Source organism: Acinonyx jubatus, chromosome D1 (assembly GCF_027475565.1).
Source record: "Acinonyx jubatus isolate Ajub_Pintada_27869175 chromosome D1, VMU_Ajub_asm_v1.0, whole genome shotgun sequence".
Taxonomy (NCBI): domain Eukaryota; kingdom Metazoa; phylum Chordata; class Mammalia; order Carnivora; family Felidae; genus Acinonyx; species Acinonyx jubatus.
In genome coordinates, this window is record NC_069390.1 from 46,342,537 (window position 1) to 46,368,643 (window position 26,107).

Genomic DNA, 26,107 nt, shown 5'->3' on the forward strand with positions numbered 1-26,107 from the left:
TCTTCCTCATCTCTTCCCTCTTCTTCACCTCACAAAATCACCAAACTTCCGTCAATTCTACCTTCTGAATATCTCTTGAGCCGTCCTCCTTTCTCTTTATTCCTGTCTGCAGCAATCAAAATCTTATACCAAGATTATGGCAATAGCTTCATGAGAGGTTTAACTTTTTCTAATCTTATCTTCCTTCAATCCAGAATAGTATTTTAACATGCAAATCTGATTATGCAAATCTCTTGCTTCCCCTCAAAATCAATTGCAGCAGTTATTTAACTGGGGTAAGTCTCACCATCCCCATAACAGGCTTTACAGAAATATGAACTCTACAACCGGTTACGTATACAATCATTTATTTCTTTCCTTCTCTTTTACAACAATATCAACTCCAACCTTTTGTTACTTCTATATTACCCATTTTTAAACAATAATTATTGAATTACTGAATAGTACTGAAGACAGGATAGCCACAAGGTTTATCTGTTTGTTTGGTGGAGCAATACGATTATAATTTGTTTCTGGTATATACAGTTTTGGGTTTGCAAGAGATTATTTAAATTAAGGTTAATCCAAGTAGTTTAGAACAAAAATAAATTTCTATAAAATAAGTATAATGTTTAAAGTAGTCATCTATTTTAAATAGACTATTTTACACATTGGCTACCATATTTAGGCAAATCAAAATATTTAATTATAAATAATAATTCATTTAAAAATGAAAAAAGGAAAATACATTTCTATAAAATACACAGGATAACAAAAAAGAGCATTAATAATGATTCTCAGAAAGGGGGGAAAAAGCCTTCCTCTACAAACATAAGGTGTCATATTAAAACATGTAATGATTGCTTCACACCTTTTAATCCCAAACTGAGGAACATAAAGTGGGCCTTTTTAAACTCTAGTTTACAGTAAAAGAATTAACAATTCAAAATAACTTTCAAATATAAAAGATCCACTTTCATAGTTTCAAACAATATACTTCAGAAGTAGATTCACGTTTTCCAACTATAAAATACCATGGGGCCAGATTTTAAAACCTCACACAGACTAGAATTGATGGTCCTAGAAGATGACCCTACCAAAGAATTCAGAAATCCAAAGTGTTAGCATAATAGCATACACAAGAATAACGCGGCCAGACCTTAACTGTCCCTGCCTCTTCCCCTAAATATGTGAGCATAAGGTATAGGCGCTCTCTTTCCACTCCACTCCTCCTCCCTTTCCACTAAAAAATGTGGAGAAATTATCCCCAAAGGAATCTCATCTGAAGACTAATGTACTACAGTAAACACAAAATTTAATCTCATGTGTGCCTTTTATTCTTTTTAAGGACAATGGCTTTCTTTTCTGTGAACTGTATAAAAATAACTTTGCTCATTTTTTTTAATAGGAAGAGTATAAAGAAAAAAGTAAAAATCGTCTGTAACCCCATAACACACAGATAACTATTAACATTTTGGAGTATATCCTTCCAAATATATTTGCTCACATACACATGCACACTTAAAAACACATACACTGGGTTAGAATATGTATGCTGTTTTGTAATTTCTTTCTTTACTAATAAATGTATCATGTAATCTTTCCATGTCAAACTTTTTCTAACTTACCATTTTTAACAGGTGATAGTATTTTATTACATGGATTAATAATAATTTGTTCTATCAGTTCTTTGTTACTCACTCTTAGGTTAGACTTCATTACATTTTAGTAATAATTCTGTGATGAACATCTACATATAACTGTGTGCTTTTCTATTTCCTTAAAATTCCTATAAGCAGAATTTCTGAGCTAACTACACCTTACTCTTGAATTCAATTCTAGAATAAGTGAAACAAACAAAAATCTCTGCTATTCTTTAAGGCTCTAAGCTAGCCACTTAAAAATCTTATTACTTCAGACTCTGCCTTCTGGCCTGTTATTTCTAATTTAATCTAACATATGGCTATCATCCATAGACTACATGTAAATTTTTCATAACACTATTGCCAACACTAATCACTCCCCTTACATCCCCCCAATCTCAGACCTGGTAAGAAAAAAAAATCATTTCTCAATTCTCAGATATCATCAATAAAAGTGTAACAATAACTTTATAACAGTTTTTTAAGAAAAAAAAAAAAACCTCTACATTGTTTATTAAACATGCAGATTTCCAAAACATTTAAATGTAAAAAGGTGTATCTTGGAATTAGGAAAATAGGGTAGCTACCATTCTTGTTTTCTTTGGAGCTCTGCCCCTGATTGAGCCCATTTACACCCAAAGGAAAAAGCATTACCTTGAGGTAAATGAAAAACGGCTAGATTCTTTGCCACTCATTATCTTTTTCCCCTTCCCATGAATCTGAACTGGCCTTGTGACTATCTAGGACCAACAGAATGTGACAGAAGTGACACTGTGTGATTTAAGGCAGGACCTTAAAAAAAATTAGCAGCTTCTGATTTTGCACCTCTTGGGACATCCCCTCTTATGAGTAACAACAACAACAACAACAACAAAAAATCCCACTTACCCTGGGACCACAATGCTATGAGGAAGCCCTACAGAGAGAACACGTGGCCACATCAGAGGAGCACTGGGGTGCCTAATAACGGAGAAAAGCCTTCTTGGACATGCCATCCAAAGCCCAGATAAATGCAGCCAAGTAATGATCCCAGATGATGCTACACAGACCAGAGAAACTGACCAGCTGAGCCCCAGATCCCATCCCACTGAATTGTGAATAAACTAGTTGTTGTTTTAAGCCACTAAGTTTTGCGGTAGGCTGTTCTACAGCCTTAGACAACAAAAATGTACTTAAACACATTGAAGCACAGCAAGCACTAGATGGAAAGGATGTAGTGATGGTGGTGTTGGCATACCAGAGCAGGGAAGGTATCCATGTAAACACTAGATGCAACATTAAGGTAAGGCATCTAAGGATACATCATAATTTAGGAAAGAGAGCACAGCTTTTGAGTTAAAAGAGTTTTATGATGAATAAGAGAAAACAAGTGCAAAGCTTTAGAAAAGCCTAAAGAATGTTCCACTTGGGAAAATATTTCATGTGTCTTAAGTGAGCTATGAGATGGGCACAAAGTTCTCTACACAGAAAATCTAGACAGAAAAAAGATACAAAGTATAAAATTAAAACCACTTATTTTATGGGCAACTCATAGCAATATTAGACTAGTGAGAATAAGGGAAAAGTCCACAGCAGTTACGACTGTGCATGCTAACAGAGCATTTGGTCTGTGCCCGTCTGTGCTCACTGCAGAAACAAAGCTGGATTTCCTAACATACTCTGAAGAAAGAATTCTTGAAAAAACAAAGTAAAGAACAAATTTAAACCACAGTCTTATTTACAAAAGATAAATATTGGGATAAAAATACTGAAAACGTATTTTCTTCCAAAGATAAGCTCGCTGCTAGGGATATCCTGCAGAGGTCGACACAAGATTGTTCTGTCTGAGGGATCTCAGAGTCTGCCTGACAGCATGTTCACTTCTTAAATCAGGGCATCTCCTTTTCTTGGCATTCCTAATAGTTCTAAATTCAAATCTGAGTTCTCTGAAATTAACGCCATAATTTTTGTTTCATTAAAAAACACTTCCTAGGTGTTCCTTATTTTAAAAGCAAGGTGTATAATTGATAGCATATATTTGGAATGTATTAGCATGTAGAAAACAACTTAATATCAAACAAAACTCAGTTTCCAAGATGCAGATTTTTCTAAGAAACAAAATTAATATAAAGAATTTTAAAACATTACAAAGGGACCTCTTGACCTCTAAATTTAATAATCAACCCATTTTCTCTCAAGACTTTCTTCTTTTCAATGTTATTACAAGGAATAACATTATGGTTGTAAACTTACACACACACAAAGTCCATTCTCCCTACTTCTTGGTACAGGAGCTGCTATGAGCTAAGAAATCAGGCCTTAGCACATTACCCTTCTGGGTACCCACAGTGAATACTGCCATAGATTAAAAAAGAGAACTGAGGGAATGAATATTTTTGCTGACTGAAACTTATTAAATTTATCAGCCTCATTCAGATATTTTACTTTAACAAGTGACAATTACTGGAGCAATGATGGAGGGCCCTAACTCACATTTAAAAAACTGTATTTTTAAGATGCTCCATCCATTCCATTCTACGACCTTCCCCCATCCTATCCCCCCTGCCCCCACCCAGTAAACTCCAATGTTATATGATCTTTTCCTAAATGGTCTCTTGCCACAGACCATTTAGAGATTAAAGGAAGCACGTTGAAGAAAAAAAATTTTAGAGCTAAAGGACCCAGGAAAAATGAGGCATTAAGTAAAGGTTAGAATGGGATGCAACATCACAGCAAAGTTTAGGTTTATAATGCAGTCAGCCTGTTAGGAAGGTAATAGTTTTATTTAATTATTCAAGTAAGATTTCTGGGTTTTGACTCTGTAAGTTATTAAATGATTCAATACAGCACTACTAATATTTCAGAAAATGAAATATATCTGCATAAAAAACAGACAACAACTATACCTGAAACTCAAAACAAAGGGTTCCATAGTTTTTAGGTTTTCCCCCTGACTCACATGTTAAAAATAAGGTGCATATTCATGTAAGGTGACTTTCTTCTTATTAAAATTAAAATCAGGTTGAAATAAAATAAGCCAAACAAACATAAAGCTTAAGACATGCCTTGTTATTAAATAAAAATACCAACATGCTGTTACTTGTTCTGCTGATTATCATACTAAAGCAATTACATCAGCAGTCTACCTGTAAAAATTTCTTCTTCATTTCATCAAAGATATTTTGTCTGCATCTCCAAAACACATCCTATGGTATATAAGAACAAAATGAATTACAAATTATTTCCTTAAAATAAAAAGGTAAGACAGTGAAATTACAACAATTAAGCTAAAGACATTTTTGCAATCAAATCTGTATTAGAGTATTATACCACCTAGGATTTTATTCATAATTTACATTTCTAATTTTTACTTTAGGGCTCAATTACTCTTGTAAGGTTACTGAAAACCTGTGCTATAGTGGTAAAGATTAATATTAGCAAGGAGTGGTAGCTCCAGAATTAAGTGTAAATCAAATGTTCTAAGCCACATATTTTTTCCAGTTTTATTGAAATATAATTAACATCCAACACTGTAATAATTTAAAGTATACAACATAAAGATCTGATATGTGTATATATTGCAAAATGATTACTAACTTTAGCTAACATTTGTTTCACACATTGTTTTCCTCTTAGTGATGACAATTATAAGATCTACTCTCTTAGCAACTTTCAAATACAGTGCAGTATTGTTCACTATAGTCACCATGCTGTACGTAACATCCCCAATACTTACTTATCTTAGAACTGGAAGTGTGTGCATTTTGACCACCTTCACCTATTTTCTGTACCCTCTTCCTCTGGCAACCACCAATCTGCTTCCAGGAGTTCTATCTTTTAGATTCCACACATAAGTGAGATCAGACAGTATTTGTCTTTCTCTTCCTAAGTCACATAATATTTTGAGTCCATTAAAGAAACTTTACAGGGGAACCTAGAGATCCCTGATTTAGGTGGTTTATAAATTTGGATTTTTAACATGATAAATATTCTTAAAGTAAAGCTGCTTATCACTACCGCCTGTAGCTATTTTCTTTTAATATAAATCTTTTTCTTATTATGAGACAAGCTTATTTTTCCAATTAAGGAAACAGAAATATTCAAAAGAAAATAAAGATAACCTATAATCAGGAGATAATTTCCTGAAAAATCTTGGTTTTACACCATTTCACACTTTTTTCTGTACAAATCTTGTTTTCCTCCACCTTCTTTAATTAATAAATAAAGGTGCTTTTTATTACAGTAACCTGGATACTATTCCACATCAATGAAAACATTTTACATTATTTGCTTTTACAATAGAAATGTATTTCTATTATAATAGCAGTAAATAACCTTTTTAATGAGCAACCCTAAAATAACCCCTATAGTGGTGCCTGGGTGGCTCAGTGGGTTAAGCATCCAGCTTCAGCTCAGGTCATGATCTTAGGGTCTGTGAGTTTGAGCCCTATATCTGGCTCTCTCCTGTCAGTGCAGAGCCCACTTCATATCCTCTATCTCCCTCTTTCTCTGCCCCTCCCCACCCCACACTCATAAAAATAACATTTAAAAAATAAATCAATAAAATAACACCTATAACAATTATTAACATTCTGATATACATCCTATCAGATCCCTCTCCATTCTATGAATATATTATATAGACTGCTAATTATTAACCAAATAAGATCATTCTGTACACTATTATTTTAATTCTGTTCCTTGTCCCTCAATATTCAATTATCTTTCTGTGCCAAAACATGTAGTTTAAAACTACAGTGTTCCATTATATAGAAAACTATAATTTATTTAACTAATCTGCTATTAATGGGCATTTAGACACTTTCAAATTTTCACTACAGCTTTGCTTATGTATACACTATTCTTCCTAAAGATAACTGCCCAAAGAATTACTAGATCAAAGGTTAGGTACTAATTTTTAGGATTTTGAAACACGGTGCCAAAAGGCTATCTCTTCCACAAATAAGAACTGCAACTATCTGTCAAACACTAGGTGTTGAGAAAACAGCAGGGAACAAAGCCCTTGTCCTCAGGGAGCTGCCATTTTACAGCAGGAACTCAACTGTAAACAAATCTAAGCAATCAGGTACCTGCCAACCTTAGAGTCTTTGCATTTCTGTCCATTCTACCTGGAATGCTCTTCCCCTCAACATCCTTACTTCCTTTGTGCAAATATAATTGTGGTGGCTTTAAAATACGTCCACAGATTCATGTCTCCTAGCAAGAATAGGAGTCTAATTCCAGTCCCCTTAATTATGGGTCAGCCTTAGTGACTTCTTGTAATACCCAACATGACTTTCAAGGCTGAGGTAGAAAGGGCAATACGGCTTCCACCTGGCTCTCTCTCTGATGGTTGCCCTTGGAACACAGCCACTATGCTGTGTGGGAGCCAAGTAGCCACATAGAAAGGTCATGTGTAGATGTTCTAGCCACAGCCCAAATGAGATCCCAGCTGGCAACCAGCATCAACCACCATACATGTGAACACCAGCATTCAGATAATTCCAGTCCTCAGCCTTTCAGCTGTCCCAGCTGATACCTAGCAAAGCATAAATGAGCTGTCCCAGCCCAGCCTTGCCTAAACTGCACACCCATGAGCAAAAGTCACTAAGTTTGGGGGCAGACTGTTATATAGCAAAAGAAAATCAGAATAGTCAATTTCTCAATCTGGTCTTTTTCTCATCTTCCTTTTATTTTTTTCTGTTCATATTTTATTTTGAGGAAGAGAGAGAGAGAGAGCAGGGTAAAGGCAGACAGACAGGGTGAGAGAGAATCCCAAGCAGGCTCCATGCTGTCAGCACAGAGTCCACAAACCAGATCATGACCTGAGCCAAAATCAAGAGTCTGACTGACACAATCGACTAAGCGCTCCTTTCTCATTATCCTTTTAAAATTACAATTCTCTTGATAGTTGACATCTATCTCCCTTCCTTGCTTCAGGCTTCCCCAGAGTACTTTTGGCCATTTGATGTATTTGCATTATTTTACTTGTTTATTATCTATCTCCAAGAAACTTCCACTATGAACCAAGATGACATAGTAGACTGGATTTACCTTCCCCATCTTAAACAACTAAAAACCTACACAAAATATATAGAGATAGAGTCCAGTAATTTCCCTGAGTTGAATAGATGAGGTGGGAGTTCAAGGGCGCCAATCTGGCTAAAATTTACAGGGCAGAATACTGAAGAAAAGAAAGCTGTGGAAACAGCAAGCTCCAGAGATCTGTAGAGTGGTCCTCCATGAGTATTCAGCCGTACTCATCAGCATATGCATGTGAAGAAATAGCTGAGGCAGGGGAACAAACCACAGTAAAGTATCCCTGGCGCTCATTTCAGTTCCCACCAGCCAAAATGAAAAAAATATAATACACAAGGCATCAGATAAGAGTACTCAGAAGAATATTGTCTCAGTAGTGGGACCAAATTAGGCTCAGGCTTAGGCTTAAAAGCAAGCCTTAAAAATATCAAACTGTTAACAAGTAAATTAACTGCATTCAAAAACAAAGCTCAAAAACATTTATGGGAATAAAAAATACCCAGTACCCATCAAGGAATAATTCACAATGTCTGACATGCAATCAAACATAAATAGGCATGTAAAGAAGCAGGAAACTATGACTCATAGTGAGAAAAACCAACCCAGAAACGATACATATGATAGAATTAGGAGACAAGGGTGTAAAAAGTTTTTAATTATATTCTATATTTCAAGAAGGGAGACTGGCTAGCTCAGTCTGGTAGAGCATGCGACCCTTGATCACAGGTTGTGAGTTCAAGCCCCACACTGGGGTGTACAGATTACTTAAAATAAAATCTTCAAAAAATAAATAAATAAATAAATAAATAAAGTAGATGAGTATGTTAAGAAAAAACATGGAATAATGCAATAATCATAAGGGTGCACAAGGCACCCAGGAGGCTCAGTCAGCTGAACGTCTGACTTGAGCTTAGGTCATGATCTCACAGTTTATGGGTTCGGGCCCCACATCGGGCTTTGCACTGGCAGTGCAGAGCCTGCTTCAGATTCTCTCTCTCTTTCTCTCTCTGCCCCTCCCCCGCTTGCACTCACTCTCAAACATAAAAACATTTTTAAAAAATGTTTCATTTTTTAATCATAGGAGTGCACATATCTTTTCAAATTAGTGTTTTTATTTTCTTTGGATAAATAAAGATGATGCCGGGGATGCCTGGGTGGCTCAGTCGGTTGAGCATCTGACTTTGGCTCAGGCCATGATCTCACAGTCCATGAGTTCGAGCCCCATGTCGGGCTCTGTGCTGACAGCTCAGAGCCTGGAGATTCTGTGTCTCCCTCTCTCCCTGCCCCTCCCCTGCTCATGTTCTGTCTCTGTCTCAAAAATAAATAAAAACATTATAAAAAATAAATAAATAAATAAATAAATAAATAAAGATGATACCATGCCATCTGAGACAATATGCATAAACCTAGAGGCTATGATGCTAAATGAAATAAGTCAGACTAAGAAAGACAAAGTGGAATCTTATAAAAATAAAAATAAATAGGCAAAAAGCAGAATCAGACCTAAAAATACAGAGAACAAACTGATGGTTGCCAGAGGACAGGAGGTGGGAGAGTGGGCAAAATGGGTGAAGAGGAGTTGGAGATATAGGTTTCCAGTTATGGAATGAGTAAATCATGAAAATCAAAGCACAGCATAAGGAATACAATGACATCGTATTAGCAACGTATGGGGACAGATGCTAAGCTACATTTAAGGTGATAAGGCATAATGTATAAATTTGTCAAAATCACTATGTTGTACACCTGAAACTAATATAACACTGTGTGTCAACTATACTCAAATTAGGGGGAAAAAAGACACAGGAAAAAATAACATACACACAAACAAACAAACAACAGAAAGTGGAACAGAAACCATAAAGGCCAGAGGAAGCTGAACAGTATTTTTTTCTGGTGCTTACAGAAAATAACTGTTAACTCAGAAGCCTAAAACAAACAAATGAAAATGTCCTTTAGAAATGACCCAGAAATTGCCTTTGTAATCAATCAGAATTCAAGACATTCTTAGATAAAGGAAAACTAAAAGAATTTGTCTCCAGTAAAACTACTCTGAAGAAATGGATAAAGGAATTTCTCTAAACAAAAAGGAAATGATCAAAGAAAGAACCTTAGAACATCAGGAAGGAAGGAAGGAAGGAAGGAAGGAAGGAAGGCAGGCAGGCAGGCAGGCAATATGAAAAAGAAGGTTAAATACAACACACTTTCATTCTCATGAGTTTTTATTAAATGTTTGACAATTGACATAAAAATGAAAAGACTACTTCATATGGTTATAAATGTATAGAGGAAATATCTGAAACAATTATATTATAAACAAAGAATGGTAAAGGGACATAAAGGAGTAATGATTCTGCATTTCAACTGGTAAGTTGGTATATATAAGATAATACCCAGAGGAATCAACAGAACACAACACAGATCCATACGAATATGCCCAACTGATTTCTGTCTAGATACAACAATTCAATGAAGGAATGAGTTTTTTCAACAAATGGTGCTGGAACTGGACATTAATATGCAGAAAAATAATAATCCTTAACCTAAGTATCTCACCATATACAAAAATTAACTGAATATGGATAATAAACTTAAATGAAAAATATAAAACTATAAAACTTTTAAGGGGAAAAAAAAAACAGGAGAAAATCTTCCAGGCTAATAAGACTAGGCAGAGTTCTCAGATGACATCAAAAGCATGGTCTATAAAAGGAAAAATTGATAAATTTCATCAAAATTGAAAAAGTTTATTTTATAAAAACCCTGTAAGGATGAAAAGACAAGCTATAGACTGAGAAGAAATATTTCAAACCACATAATCGACAAGAACTAATATCTACCCAGAATTCTAAACACCTGACCAAAAAAATCTAATTAGAACCTAAGCAAAAACATAAAACATTTCAACACAAGGCATAAACAGATGACAAATACACACATGAAAAGATGGCCAATATCACTAGCCATTAGGGAAATGCAAATTAAAATCATATTGAGATTACCACACACCTATCAGAATGGCTAAAATTAAAAATAGTGACAGGGGCGCTGGGTGGCTAAGTCAGTTAAGCATTTGACTCTTGATTTTGGCTCAGGGCATGATCACAGGGTCTTGGGATCAAGCCCCACACTCAGCATGGAGCCTACTTGAGATTTTCTCTTTCTCTCTCTCTCTCTCTCTCTCTCTCTCTCCGTCCCTCCCTCTGACCTTCTTCCTTACTGTCTCAAAAATATAAAATAAATTTAAATAAATGTAAATAAATTTAAAAAAGAAAGCCAAAACTATAAATCCTTTATAAAAAGTAATATTATTTTTAAAATCCTTGGATAGGAAAGAAAATTTTTAAGTATATAAAAAAGAAAAAGACTGATTAAGATCAGTTCAATCATGGACTTCTTGACTTCAAAAAATTAAAAGGATGAAAAAAAAGCAACAAATTGGGAAAGGACATTTACAACAAATGTAACTAACAAAAGACTAGTATCCCAGAATAATAATAAATTCCATAAATCAATACAGAAAGATAATTCAATAGAAAAATGGCCAAGACATGAACAGGAGATTCTCAGAAGCGAATGATTAGCTCACAAAGAAATTTTTGAATGCACAATATTATGAGTAAGCAAAAAAACCAAGCTACAAACCAAGAACTCTTACTCATGTTAGTGGGAATGTAAACTGATATAACCCTTCGACAAAACAGTTTTGATATTACTTATAAATCTGAAAATATGTTTATCCTACAATCGATTAATCTCACCACCAGGAATACCTATCTCTTATCTATCCATCCATCTTGCCATCCAGCCATCCATCATCTCCTAAAGGAACTCTTGCCCCAAGTAACAAGAGATGTGTACAGAAATGTTTACAGTACATTGCTCAAAATAGCACAAAACTATAAATATCCTAAGTGTGCTTCCATGATAAACTGTAGTATATTCATAGAACAGAAGACTATGTTACAGAGAAAATGAAGTGCTGTTATGTACATCAACATGAATGTATCTCAAAACAAAGTGGAAGAGCCAACTCATAGTAAAATATACGCCACAGACCAATAGACACAAAATAATTCCATTTACATAAAGCTCAAAAATATATAAACTAGCCATTTTATTGTTTACTGACACAGCATGTGGTGAAACAAAAACACACTTATCAAAAATTTAGAATGGTGGTAGAGGCAGGGACAGAACTGAGGAGGAGGGAGTTATAAGGATTTCAGTGGTACTGGTAATGTTTCATATCCTGAAAAAGATGCCCAAGTTATTATTCTTCTTTAAACTAAACTTAATATATTCATTTTTTATATCCTATTCTTCATAATAAGATGATATAAAAATGGGAACAAAACACAGATGACTAAGAGGTTAAATTAATGCACATCTTACTTATTTTTGATAGATTGATACATCAACAAATATGAAAGGTACAAAATATCTTGATTTCAGAAAAGCACACCTGACAAAAACATTGCTATGCATAAAATGATAAAAATGTGCCTTAACAATTATAACTTTGTTTTCCCAATGTTTATTTTCGAGAGAGAGAGAGAGAGAATATGAATGAGCACAAGAGGGGCAGAAAGAGAGGGAGACAGAGGATCTGAAGCAGACTCTGCGCTGACAGCAGACAGCCCGATCTGGGGCTCGAAATCATGAACCACAAGATCATGATCTGAGCTGAAGTCAGATGCTTAACTGACTGAGCCACCCAGGCGCCCCAACAATTACAACTCTTAACTGAAACCACAACTAAAAGATTATGCCAAAAGATTATCTATCTTCAGTCCTGTTTTATTTAGCACTTTAAGTAATCATCTAGACAAAGCCATGAAAAAGATGATCAAATTTAAGGAACAACATAAGGAATAGTTAATATAATAAACAGTATCAATTTCAAATCTGTCTCAATAGACATGACCAAAACAAAAATTTTAAATAGGAATAAAACCCATTATTTTTGTTCAAAAAATAAAATGGACATATGTGATAATCCACCAATCCTACCTTCAAGAATTCATCCAAGGTGGCACACCTGGGTGGCTCAGTTGGTTAAACGTCCAACTCTTGATTTCAGCTCAGGCCATGATCTCAAGATTCATGGGACTGAGCCCCACGTAGGGCTCTACACTAACAGGGCAGAGCCTGCTTAAGATTCTCTCTCTCTCTGCCCCTCCCCTGCTCCTGCTCATACTCTCTCAAAATAAATAAAAGGTTAAAAAAAAATTCTTCCAAACGGTATTGTCAATGAATGTACAGACGTGAATGTAAAAAGATACTCAGCAAAACATTACTGTAAATGTAATAAGAACATACAAAAGCTGTCTAATTCGCCAAAAAAGAAAATAATTTATAAGAAAATTATAATAAATATACATAGTGGAATACCATGCAGTCTTTGAAAATAATGCTATATGAGATATACAGACAAGGGTAAATATCCAATATATTGCTAAGAAACAATACTAGCCTTAAAACGTACTATAATACCATTTTTTTAAGAGTCTATATTGGAAAAGAGAGGGAAGGAAAAATTTCAGAATAAAAGCATCTCATCAAAGCATTAACAGTATTGTCTTTTAGGGGTAAAGCTAGAGGTGTTTTTTCTTTATGCTTTCTGACATTTCCAAATATTTAGCACTGTACATATACTTGTTTTTATAATTTATATGTAAATCATAAGAAATAAACTTGACAAATTTACTCAACTTATATATTAAGTAAAAAATTTTAAGTGTTAGCCTACTCCTACCCTCTCAAACACAAGAGAGAAAATACCTAACCACTCAAACATGTACAATAAGAAAACAAAAGCAATTTACCTAGGCAACAGTACACATGGAAAAGATCTAGGGAGATTTCAAGAACTACACTCAGTGTGTACAACAACCAACATGATAGGTCTACAGAAAACAAACAATAAAAACTAGCACAATCAAGATCAGGTAACATTAACAGACAATATGCAGACTGTGCTCAATGTGAGGTTACTACATAAGAAAATAGTTAAAGAAACACAATATGCAGACTGTGCGCAATGTGAGGTTACTACATAAGAAAATAGTTAAAGAAACTAAGGATGTCTAAAATAACCGAAGGCTTATGATAATAAACTTCAACTACTAACTTCAACTAATATATATCTGGAAAAATAGAGGCCAAAAGGAAGGTTGGAAGCCTCTTACAAGGAAATTAAAAAGAAAATAGTATTCTAAGAGAATACTATTCTTTAAATACTATTAAATACTATTCTAAAAAATGAATGTCACTTTATATTCTCAAAATCAAACATAACATTCTACACATTAAAATCTCTAAAAGCTCCATTTCAAAGAATACTATTCTTTAAATACTATTAAATACTATTCTAAAAAAAAATGAATGTCACTTTATAGTCTCAAAATCACACATAACATTCTACACATTAAAATATCCAAAAGCTCCATTTCTGGGACAAGTGGGAGTAGATACACTCTCCCTATTCCACCTGCTAAATACAACTAAAAGCATTATGTATTAAACAAAGATAAGAAGATACTGAAAGGTGAAGAGGAAGCAGACCAGCTAGGGACCTCAGGACCCAAAGAATGAAGGTCATGATGGTTAATTCCCTGGATTTCTTTTTGCCTAATATATTCTGGTCTGAGTAAGCACAGACCGAAAAATGCCCAAGACATGAATGCCTTTTTCCAGCTAAAGGATCAGAGGCAGTGTCACAAAACAGAAAACTTTTAGACACTAATCACACTACAGCCAAACACTGGGGGGATTGAGGTGGGGGAAAGTTGCTCTGCCTCCATTCCCATCATCAAGGTGCAAGATATTTCCATTCTCATCTGCCTAAAACAAGGCACTCCCTTCCCTCCCACACCCTTCCACCAGAGTGGTGTTAAAGAAGACAAAGTAGGCAAGTGGGACTTCCATCACAGCCCAGTGGTAGAAGCACTTCCTCACTTGTATCAGTGGAAGCCTCATGGGAGGACTAACAAAGTGTACCCCCTTGTCCCAGTCAAGCAGGTATCCACAGAAGTTTAAGGGGAACCTGAACTTCACCCCCAACCAGAAGTAACAAGGCACCACTCGCACCCAGGCTATAAAGGTGGGATGGGGAATCCGGACTTCTACTTCCACCTCTTGGTAATGAAGGAGAACCCCCTTTCACCTGTTGGCAGGGTATCAGAGAAAATCTGTTAAAACAGAACATTTAAGTAACCTTCAGAGCTTATAATGCAATACCCAAAACATTCAGGATAAAATGAAAAGTCACTTGTCATACCAAGAACCAGGAAAATCTCAACTTGAATGAGAAAAGACAATCAATAGATGCCAACACCAAGATGATGCAAATATTGGAATTATCTGACAAGGATTTTATTTTTTTTTTTAATTTTTTTTTTCAACGTTTATTTATTTTTGGGACAGAGAGAGACAGAGCATGAACGGGGGAGGGGCAGAGAGAGAGGGAGACACAGAATCGGAAGCAGGCTCCAGGCTCTGAGCCATCAGCCCAGAGCCCGACGCGGGGCTCGAACTCACGGACCGCGAGATCATGACCTGGCTGAAGTCGGACGCTTAACCGACTGCGCCACCCAGGCTCCCCAATCTGACAAGGATTTTAAAGCAGCTGTGTAAAAATGTTCAGCATGAAACAAATGAAAAAAACAAAGTATCAGCAAAGAAATAGCAAATAAAATAACTAAAATTAAAACTCACTAGGTAGGCTCAATAACAGAATGAAGGTGACAAGGGAAGGAATCAGTGACCCTGCAGATAAGAACAACAGACATTTTTATCTGAAAAATAAAGAAAAAAAAAGACCAAAAAAATCATTCTCAATTATCTGTACAACCATAACAAAAGACCTAACTGACATTCATGTCATCCATGTCCTGGGAGGAAAAAAGAATGACAGTGTACATGAAAAACTATTTGAAGAAATAATGGCTGAAAACTTCCCAAATTTGGCAAGAGACATAAGACTACATATTCAGGAAGCTGAGTGAATCCCAAACAGATTAAATCCAAAGTATTTCATGTAAACACATATCATAATCAAAATCCTTGAAAACTAGGGGTGCTCAGGTGGCTCAGTTGGTTAACCACCTGACTCTTGATTTCAGCTCAACTCATAATTTCACAGTTGTGAGAACTAGCCCTGCATTGGGTTCCATGCTGGGTGTGGGGTCTGCTTAAGATTCTATCTCTCCCTCTGCCGCTCCCCCACTTAGGCATGCTCTCTCTTGCTCTGCCTCTCTAAAAAGAAAAAAAAAATCCTTGAAAACTGTTGTGTTCTCACAGCGAGAAACAATACCTTATGTATATGGGCAAAACAATTCAAATGAAGATTTCTCATTAAAAATCACAAACATAGATATTGTCCACAATATTTTCCATAGAGCTAAAAGAATTGTCAGCCTAGAATCCTATATTCAGTGAAAATATCCTTCAGGAATGAAGGAGAAATCAAGACATTTTCAAATGAAAGAAAACTAAAAGATTTGTTGCTAGCAGACCTACCCTAGAAGAATGGCTAAAGGAAGTTCTCTAAACAGAAATGGTAATAACACAAAGAAACCACTTCCTATTAAAAATGAAATATTATATTCTAGGATAATGTACAAATGCTGTTTTACAAAAGTAATTAGACATACTGTGCAAAACTCTATATAAAATAATTTGGAGTTGACTCAATGCGATGTTTGGGTTATTTCCACAAAGAGCTAGACATCATGAGCTCTTAGTCAAGTCCACAACTATGCTGCAAAGCAAAATACAACTTACATCATTTAAGCTTACAAGTTTTCTAAATATAGGACCTGCTGTGAGTGCTAAAATGGTCTACTGATTTGACAATTTCTCTTCCGGGTATATAACCAAAAGAACTGAAAGCAGGGACTCATACATGGCTGAACACCCATGTTCATAACAGCATTATTCACAACAGCCAAAAGATGGAAATAAATATTTATATACACAGATCAATATAGATATATGATTGAATATAAAGGTGTATGTATGTGTGTATATATGTGTATACATATATACACATATAAAATGTATTTATGTCTCTATACATACATATAAAACGGAATATTATTCAGCCTTAAAAAGGATGGCAATACTGACACAATCTACAACATGGATAAACCTTGAAGAAATTATACTACGTGAAATAAGCGCAAAAAACAAATGCTGTAGGATTCCACTTACATTAGGTACCTAGAATAAACAAATTCAGACAGAAAGTAGAATGGTAGTTGCCAGACATTGAGAGGGTGGGTAGGGGAATAGGGAGTGATTGCTACTGGGTATAGTTCTGCAAGATGAAAAGATATCTGAGGATGAATAATGGTGAGTAGCACAACAATGTAAATGTACTTAATGCTAACGAACTGTACACTTAAAACTGATTAAGTAAATTTTATGTATATTTTACCAAATTAAAAAATTAATCACACAGAACTTATGATCATAAATCTGGGGAAGTAGCAAAATTGTCTGCCAACTGGGTTTCCAATAGTTCTATGTTACAAACACATTATAGTCACAAAAACATACTATGGATATGTGTAAATATATGTATAAGCATGAAATACATTTCTATTTTCTCTTATAATCCAGAAAAAAAAATCTGCCTTATTAAAGGCTTTCATATGATTTGAGTTATATATAGACGCATATATAAATGATACAAAGGCAGATTTCACATTTATATACGTGAGTGTGCATATTTTCTAGCTCCTTTTTACTGAGGAGACCTAGAAGCAATGATATCCCTGCAACAATAAACACACCTAGTGCCCAGATGGTGATTTCTGAATACCATTCTCCACAAAAAGGATTAAGAGATCTTTGTAGAAATGACTGATCTTAGTGTCGGTGTTGGAAAGGTACAAGAGCTTGGAATATCCTTCCCTGGCAGAAAGTAAGAAGTACTCCAAGAACGGGGAGATATGTCAAAAGGACACAGGAGACAGTTGAAAGGGTTCTCACTGGCCAAATGTAGAGTAATTTGAACATCAAAATAAATTATTCAATGTAAAAGTTAACATTAAAAAGACTGCTGCATAGAATAAGAAGTAATCAAATGACTAAAAATGTATACATAGCTAAGCTGAAAATTTAATAATAAACATGTCCTTTTCCTGAATAATATTAAACTACTGATGATGGGCAGGAAATCATTAGAGAATGGCTAAAATTGACCTAGTACTCCTTAAGGATTCCTTAGAAAAAAATTTATTTTTAGAATTTATATCTCACTTTGTTCACTTAAAAGCTAAAATGTTAACTACAGAAGTTAACTGCCAGGAAGCTGAGTATCTAATGTAAGTTTTAAAAATTTTAATCATATTTTTTTTAAATCTAATCATGAACTTTTTATTCAGTGTATTTTTAATATTTAGTTTAGGAATAAATGAGTATGTAAACAAAAGAGAATTAAAGGTAAAGACATAATCATCAAATTTTATATGAATCTAGTTATAATTTTTTACCCATTTTTTCAACTTTTAAATTCTCAAGAATTAAATCATTCACTGTTTCCATTTTAATGTGGGTGGAAATTGAAGTTAAAGTTCATCATTCAAATATATCACATTTCTTATTCCCCTGTTTGGCCATCCTAAACAGTTAAGCCATTCTAACAAAACATCTCTATGAATCATTATAATCAGGAAGTGATACACACTGCATTTACTAACAAAAATACAAGACTTGCTTAGATCCAATTAACTCCATTCCCACTAGCAGCCCTCTGCAACTTCCCCCAAATGGTTCAGTCTTTTTAACCCTAGCCTTTTCATCAGTGTGAAATTATACTCATAATATTTAATTTTAGGCTCAATTCTCAAAAGAAATTTCTTTCATATATCTAGGATTTGTTTGTTTGTTTTTTTTTAAATTGTATTTCGCAGGGCGTCTGGCTAACTCAGTGGAGTGTGTGATTTTTGATCTTGGGGTTGTGAATTCGAGCCCCACCCTGGGTGTAGAGACTGCTTAAAAATAAAAAATAAATAAATAATATTTATTTACTTGTCAGTATACGCAAAGAAAACAAATACGTCCAACAACTGAGGAGACTGGTCAGGAATACATAAATACTTCAGAAAATCATAAAGATTCAATACAAACATGAATAAAGAGCACAAGTATACAGGAAAAACACAGGCAAATTCATATGCAAGATCTGCTTAGCTAAGAAATGAAAACGGCTAATTTACATTCTTTACTACTGAAAACAAACGACAAAAGAAAATCTAAGTCTTTTATGGAATTCAATAAACAAAATATATTTGGGAAATTAGATTCAGGAAAATAATTTCATAATACATTACAGAGTTTCTGCTGTTGGAAGCATAAAGTATGCTCTTTTAAAACTTTTAAATAGGGATGCTTGGGTGGCTCAGTCAGTTAAGTAAGTGTCCGACTCTTGGTTTCGACTCAGGTAATGATCTCACAGTCTGTGAGTTCAAGTCCTGCATCAGGCTCTGTGCTGACAGTGCAGAGCCTGCTTGGGATTTTCTGTCTACCTCTGTCTCTGCCCCTTCCCCACTCATGCTCTTTCTCCCTCAAAAATAAATAAACATCAAAAAAAAAAAAAAAAAAAAAACCTTTAAGTTTCTAAAAAGTGATTTTGAAAGTTTTAAAATTTTCCAAACTGATTTTAAATTTTCAAACTTTTTTAGTACAAGGGCTTTTAGTATTTAAAGGAAGTTTGACAATAATCACTCTGCTTTACAACTGCTTTCTAAATTCAAATCTTCATATAGGAATTTTCTAAAAGACAACTTTGTACCTATTATAAAAGCTTAGTTCACATCATAAAAAATTGTAAGTACATTCTACTTTACTTCTGTGATAAGCTAATTTGCATTATTAACAGGTGCTTATTCAATATATCAGAATATGGATTTTCTGAATTTAAAGCAATATTCAGTAAGATAGAACATTGCCTGTCAATTTATCACATTTACTTCTAAATCATATAGCACAATCAAGTAATAAAGTATAATAGTATGACATAGGGGCGCCTGGGTGGCACAGTCGGTTAAGCGTCCGACTTCAGCCAGGTCACGATCTCGCGGTCCGTGAGTCTGAGCCCCGCGTCAGGCTCTGGGCTGATGGCTCAGAGCCTGGAGCCTGTTTCCGATTCTGTGTCTCCCTCTCTCTCTGCCCCTCCCCCGTTCATGCTCTGTCTCTCTCTGTCCCAAAAATAAATAAACGTTGAAAAAAAAAATTAAAAAAAAATAGTATGACATAGATACCGTATGGTTTAAAAGTTTTGTAAAAATACCTATATTCATACCTACCTTTTGTGCTCTAATATTAGGATCTCCCCTCCTTGCATTCTATTTCCTTCTAAAATACCCATAAAACAAGCTCCCAGAACTTCATAATATCATAAGAAAACTAAGTATATAAATATATAAAACTCTGGGGCATTTGGGTGGCTCAGTCGGTTAAGTGCCCAACTTTAGCTCAGGTCATGATCTCATAGTTTATGAGTTTGAGCCCAGCACTGGGCTCCCAGGCTAAGCGCTGACAGTGCAGAGCTTACCTGGGATTCTCTCTCCATCTCTCTGCCTCTCCCCACACTCTCTCTCTCAAAAATAAACTTTTTTATAAAAAGTAAAAAATAAGTAAGTATATATCTAAAACTCTGAATTCTATATAACCTATTTTTTACTTGTAACAATTACATCAAGCACTCATTCAGTTAGTAGAAAATTAACAATATGAAGTTTGAAAACTTTAAAAAGTTAAAAAAAAAAAGTTTAGGGGCACCTGAGTGGTTCAGTGGGTTAAGCGTCTGACTCTGGATTTCAGCTCAGGTCCTGATCTCACAGTTCATGAGTTCTAGCCCCACACCAAGCTCTACGCTGATGATGCGGAGCCTGCTTGGGATTCTTTCTCTCCCAATCTTTCTACCCTTCCCCAGCTCAAGCTCACACTCTCTCTCACAATAAATAAACTTAAAAAAAATACTTCTTAAAGTTTAAATCTAACTATGAGCAATATATTTTACTTGATGGTTAAGAAACCATCAACAGATGACTCATCACACATAACATAAAATTATAATATTTAAAGCTAGATGGACATTTAGATATCAGATTAAACTCCTTATTTTACAGATGAATAAAAGAAATTCTGGAACCTGAAGTGACTTGCTTGCCTTAAGGTCACATATGAACACAGATCTACTAAGAAACACAGGCTTTCTGGGGCACCTGGGTGGCTCAGGCGGTTAAGCATCTGACTTTGGCTCAGGTCATGATACTGCGGTTCCTGAGTTCAAGCCTTCTGTTGGGCTCTGTGCTGACAGTTTGGAACCTGGAGCCTGCTTGGGATTCTGTGATTCCCTCTCTCTCTGCCCCTCCCCTGCTCACACTCCGTCTCTCTCTCAAAAGTAAACATTAAAAACAACAACAACAACAACAACACAGGTTTTCTGATGACTTTATAATGTTAACATATTTGTGGCAAAAAAATTATAATGACATTTTTCCCCTCACTTCCATCTTAATACTCCTTCCACTTCTGCCTTATTCCTTTTAATAGTTGTTCTACTACTGGAAATGGGTAACCCACTAATAATATACTGTAGGTATCTAAACTTAGAAACTCAACAGACTACTCTCAGGAGAGGAAATAATATGCCCTTTACTATTCCTGTTATCTTTATTTTTGATTACAGCTAAGTTTTCTTGTAAGAGTAGGCTGTTGTTGACAAGCAGTGACTCAGCTTCTGATACAACTGACTTGTTTACAAGTCTTAAACGTTCTACTGCATTATTACTAAATCAAAGAAGCTTGTTTATACTGTTACCATACTTTTATTTAGAAGCATTGATAATAATTTTAATGTAAAAATAGTACATGCCTATAATTCTCTGAACATGAAATTGTACAACTGAAATAAAAGGGTGAAGGTTACTTAAAACTATTAGAAGACTATTTGAATTTCCTATTGGAGTAGCCTATAGTGCAAAGAGCAATGTACTGCAAAGGGCAAAAGATCAAGGCTAGAACCCTCAGGTCAAGGTGGCTACTTTTCTTTTAGCTGTATAATTGTATGCAAGTCATTTAGTTCTCACTTTCAAGGTCCACAAATAGTTTTTCTGAGGATCAAGAGAAAATATCTTGAAAATTACCCTACAGGTTATAATATAATAATATCACACAAAAGGTATTAAAATTTATATTATAATTTACAATATTTAAAATTTCAAAAGATTATCTTTTTTAGGTAATATGAATTTCATCAGACAGGAAAAATCTACAAAGATTTTTTGTTTTCTGAATACATGGCCTTCTTACAAAAGTTAAAAACCTACTACTATAAAAGTAGTAAAAACAGGGGCACCTGGGTGGCTCAGTCTCTTAAGTGTCCGACTTCGGCTCAGGTCATGATCTCATGGTTCAGGGGTTCAAGCCCCACAATGGGCTCTTGTGCTGACAGCTCACAGCCTGGAGCCTGCTTTGGATTCTGTGTCTCCCTCTCTCTCTGCCCTGCCCCACTCACGCTTTCTCTCTCTCAAAAATAAATAAAAAACATTAAAAAAAAATTTTTTTTAATAAATAAAAGTAGTAAAAACACCTCCTCTACTTTATATAGACTCCTACCTCCTAGTTTATGTAGACTTATAGAGATAAATCTTATACCTCATCTGGTCCAACTCCCTCATTTAAAAGAAGATAAAAACGACCGAGAAAGGTTAAGAGACTAAGGCAAAGTCAAATCACTGAGTTTTCTGATTCCCCAACCGTTTCCTTTCATCAGACCAGGGACTATGTGAACTGGGTTATCAAATAGCCATGACCATTTAACGTAATTACCAGTTTTCCCTTTGTAAATCATAAACTCCTCACGAACAGGTACTCTTCTATCTTCTCTCTCTCCTATCAGTACCTAGCAAATGTAATAATTGCATAAAGTATATTTTCTTATCAGGCTTAATAAAAATCCTCAAGGACATGAAAAAATGCTATACATCATTAGTCATTACAGAAATGCAAATTAAACCACAAAGACATCACGACACACTAGAATGTAGAATGGTTAAAAAAAAACAGAGCAAAAACTAAACAAACAACCCCCCCCCGACCCCCTGAAACTGCCAAGTACCAACAAGGAAGGATGTAGAGCAACTAAGATGCTCATACATTGCTGACCCAAATGCAAAACAGTACAGCCATTTCAGGAAAGAGTTTGGCAGTGTCTTACAAGGTTAGATATGTACTTACCACCCAAAACACAGTACGCAACTATCTGTAGCAGCTTTATTCAGAATCACCAAAAACTAGAAACAACTCAAATGTCCATTAGATGGTGAATGGATGAACAACGGTTGCATTTGGCAATAAGGAAGACTACTGATACCTAAAACAACATGAATGACTCTGATAGTTTTATACTAGAGGAAAGAAGACTCCAAATGCTACATACTATATGAATTCTATTTATATGATATTCTAGAAAGGCAAAATATGAGGACAGAGAAGAGATCAGTGGTTGTAGGCCCTGAACATGTATGGGGGCAGTGGCAGGTGGAGGTGGGGACTGGGGCATGAGAACACTCTCTTAAGGTAATGGAGATATTCAATATCTAGACTGTAGTGGTGGCTATACAATTCTATCAGTTTGTCAAAATTCACAAAGCTGTATACCATAAAGGGCAAATTTTACTATATAAATTATACCTCAGTAAACCTGACTTTAAAAGAAAAGTTCGGTTTGGGGCGTCTGGGTGGCTCAGTTTGTTAAGCATCTGACTTCAGCTCAGGTCATGTTCTCACGGTTCATGAGTTCAATCCCCACATCGGGCTCTGCACTGCCAGTGTGAAGCCTGCTTGGGATTCTCTCTCTCTACCCCTCCCCTGTCTCTCAAAATAAATAAATAAACTTAAAGAAAAAAAAAGTTTCATTCAAGTTCTTCCACTAGAGGAGACCTTGAGTAAGTTACTGAGCTTGTACGGCCTTTTTGTTTTTCTAATCTAAAAACGAAGGGGCTGTAATACCTAACTACTACATCCTTTCTATATTAAATCATATTACTGAATTGTAGAAACATTTTCTGTGTCTATTTCTTTCTGTGTCTATTCTGTGTCTGTATTTGTGCCATGTTAATGGTAAATAACGTAATGATAAATAAATATTACAAGACATGTATATTTAAAATGTCAAAATTAAAGCAGTAATATTTCTCAAATGTCTTTTAATAAGAGACTTCATCACTGGGTATCTAATTTTTCACCAATTCTCTTTCATTACCACAAAGTACTATAAATAAACATAATGTAACAAATTACACAACTTGGTATAAACTCAAAATTAAAGGCAATAATATTAAAACACCTTATCATGATCTCATGATTTGTGAGATCGAGCCCCATGTTGGGCTCTTCACTGACAGCATGGAGGCTGCTTGGGATTCTCTTTCTCCCTCTCTCTCTCTCTCTGCCCCTCTCCCACACTCTCTCTTGCTCTCTCTCTCTCAAAATAAATAAATGAACTTAAAATTAAAACACCTAAACACATAAAAGGGTAGACATTTTATATCAATAAAATGGAATAAATGTATATAAATTCAGTTTATATTTAGTAAAGCAATACACACCTTTTAGGAGACGAGTCAAAAATTCTACTTTTTTTAAAATTTTTTTTTTAATGTTTGCTTATTTTTGAGACAGAGAGAGACAGAGCATGAACAGGGGAGGGTCAGAGAGAGAGGGAGACACAGAATCTGAAACAGGCTCCAGGCTCCGGGCTGTCAGCACAGAGCCCAATGCGGGGCTCGAACCCACGGACTGCGAGATCATGACCTGGGCCAAAGTCGGACGCTCAACCGACTGAGCCACCCAGGTGCCCCCAAAAATTCTACTTTTTAATGCAACCCACAACCAGGGCTATATCAAGAGCTCCTTGTGGTTAAGAATTAAAGTCTTAATTTTATTTGGAACATTGGGGATATCCTTGGGATGCTTTCATTAATCCCCTAATTAAAAACATTCTTTGTGGTGTTCTCAGTTGTGCGGCTGCCAACATGACAGTCATCATGAGAGTCATTATTCTCCAACACCAGTGCTACCTCTATCTCCTGAGCTTCAGCCAATAGGAAGGGTGGTAAACACTGGAGTTCTCTATATCAGCATCTCTACCAAGCCTAATGCCTGCAAATAGATCAGTGCTAAAGCACTCAGGAAGCAACCAACTACAAAAGTCACTCACAAAAATGTGTCTTATGTGAAGAAACCACATTGTTATAAGCCTTGTACTGTCAGTGAAAATCAGAACACTGAGCTTCTCACTTGCAAACTTCCCTTCTAGCATCGAGTGTGAGAAATTGCTTAGGACTTCAAAACAGATCTATACTGCCAGAGTGTAGCTCTCCTAGCACTTTCTGAAGGCAAATGAAACCTATCTATTTAGCATATTTGAAGACACCTACCTGTGGGTTATCCATATAAAAATATAACAATTATGCCAAAAGATATTCTGCCAGCACAACTCATATGCGGGAAATGCACTTAGGATGCATTATGATGGGAAATACTTCATTCTTAAAAAAAAAGTACCTAATTAAATAACTGCAAATGAAAAAACAAAAACAAGAGAATAAGGTATTAGCAAGTTCCTCCTCTTCCATTTTCATTTGTGTGTAGATTTTTCACACTAATGCAGAGACATAAAACATTCACACAAGTAAAAAATGTTTCAGTGAACGAGTTTCAGGAATTAAGCTTTCTAACAATTATAAACAAACCTGTTAACTTTTTCTGGGAAAAACTTTTTCCTGCCCCCTAATGTATACACAATAAAAAATCTAACCTCCTTATAGGCATACAGAGCCTTCAGCATTTTAAGACACAACCTTCCAGAACCATCTTCTCCTACTGAATCCCAGACAACCTACGCATGTACCCTAAACTTTTTCTCACTTCCTTAAAATATATTACAAACATTTGTGTTTTAAACACTATTCCCTCTAACTAAATTAACTGGGCTAGCCTCTAGAACTAGGTCAGGTTCCTTATTTATCTTTGAATCTGACTCCTAGCAGCTACTAACTCAGTGCTTAACTGAATGAATGAATTGTGCATCAGGAGCTATTGAAAAAGGATATTTATGATTAAATAAAAATAGCTAAGTATCATTTGAAACAAGAAAGGTATTTATAGTCAGACTACAATGCTTTGATTATACTAGAAAATTTCACTTAAGTCATAAATGAGGTCCATGGTCTTCCTAAAGCTAAATCTATAATCTTAACAAAGGTACTGGATTCGCTATATAAAGACTTAAATTCCAAACCTTTTCTTAATTATGTCACTTAATAGCCCTTAATTCCTCTCTATTGGGAAGCCACTGTATTTATTGAATACAAGCATGTTATGCTGATATTTGAAAGACTGCAAGCCTCATAGCAGTCAACTACACAGGATCAAATCTAGAGCAC

General features: G+C 35.2%; 1 protein-coding gene across 2 annotated transcripts in view; it reads right to left on the bottom strand.

The window, feature by feature from the left end:
• Positions 1–26,107, bottom strand: part of USP47 (ubiquitin specific peptidase 47) — a 108,066-nt gene that overhangs the window by 69,290 nt on the left and 12,669 nt on the right. Inside the window, exon 2 of one of the 2 annotated variants that reach the window (XM_015068719.3) lies at positions 4,748–4,807. The exons of the other annotated variant lie outside the window; for it this stretch is intronic. Within the exon in view, the coding sequence (XP_014924205.1) occupies positions 4,748–4,807 (60 nt within the window). The remainder of the gene's footprint in view (positions 1–4,747; positions 4,808–26,107) is intronic. 2 annotated transcript variants of the gene reach the window in all.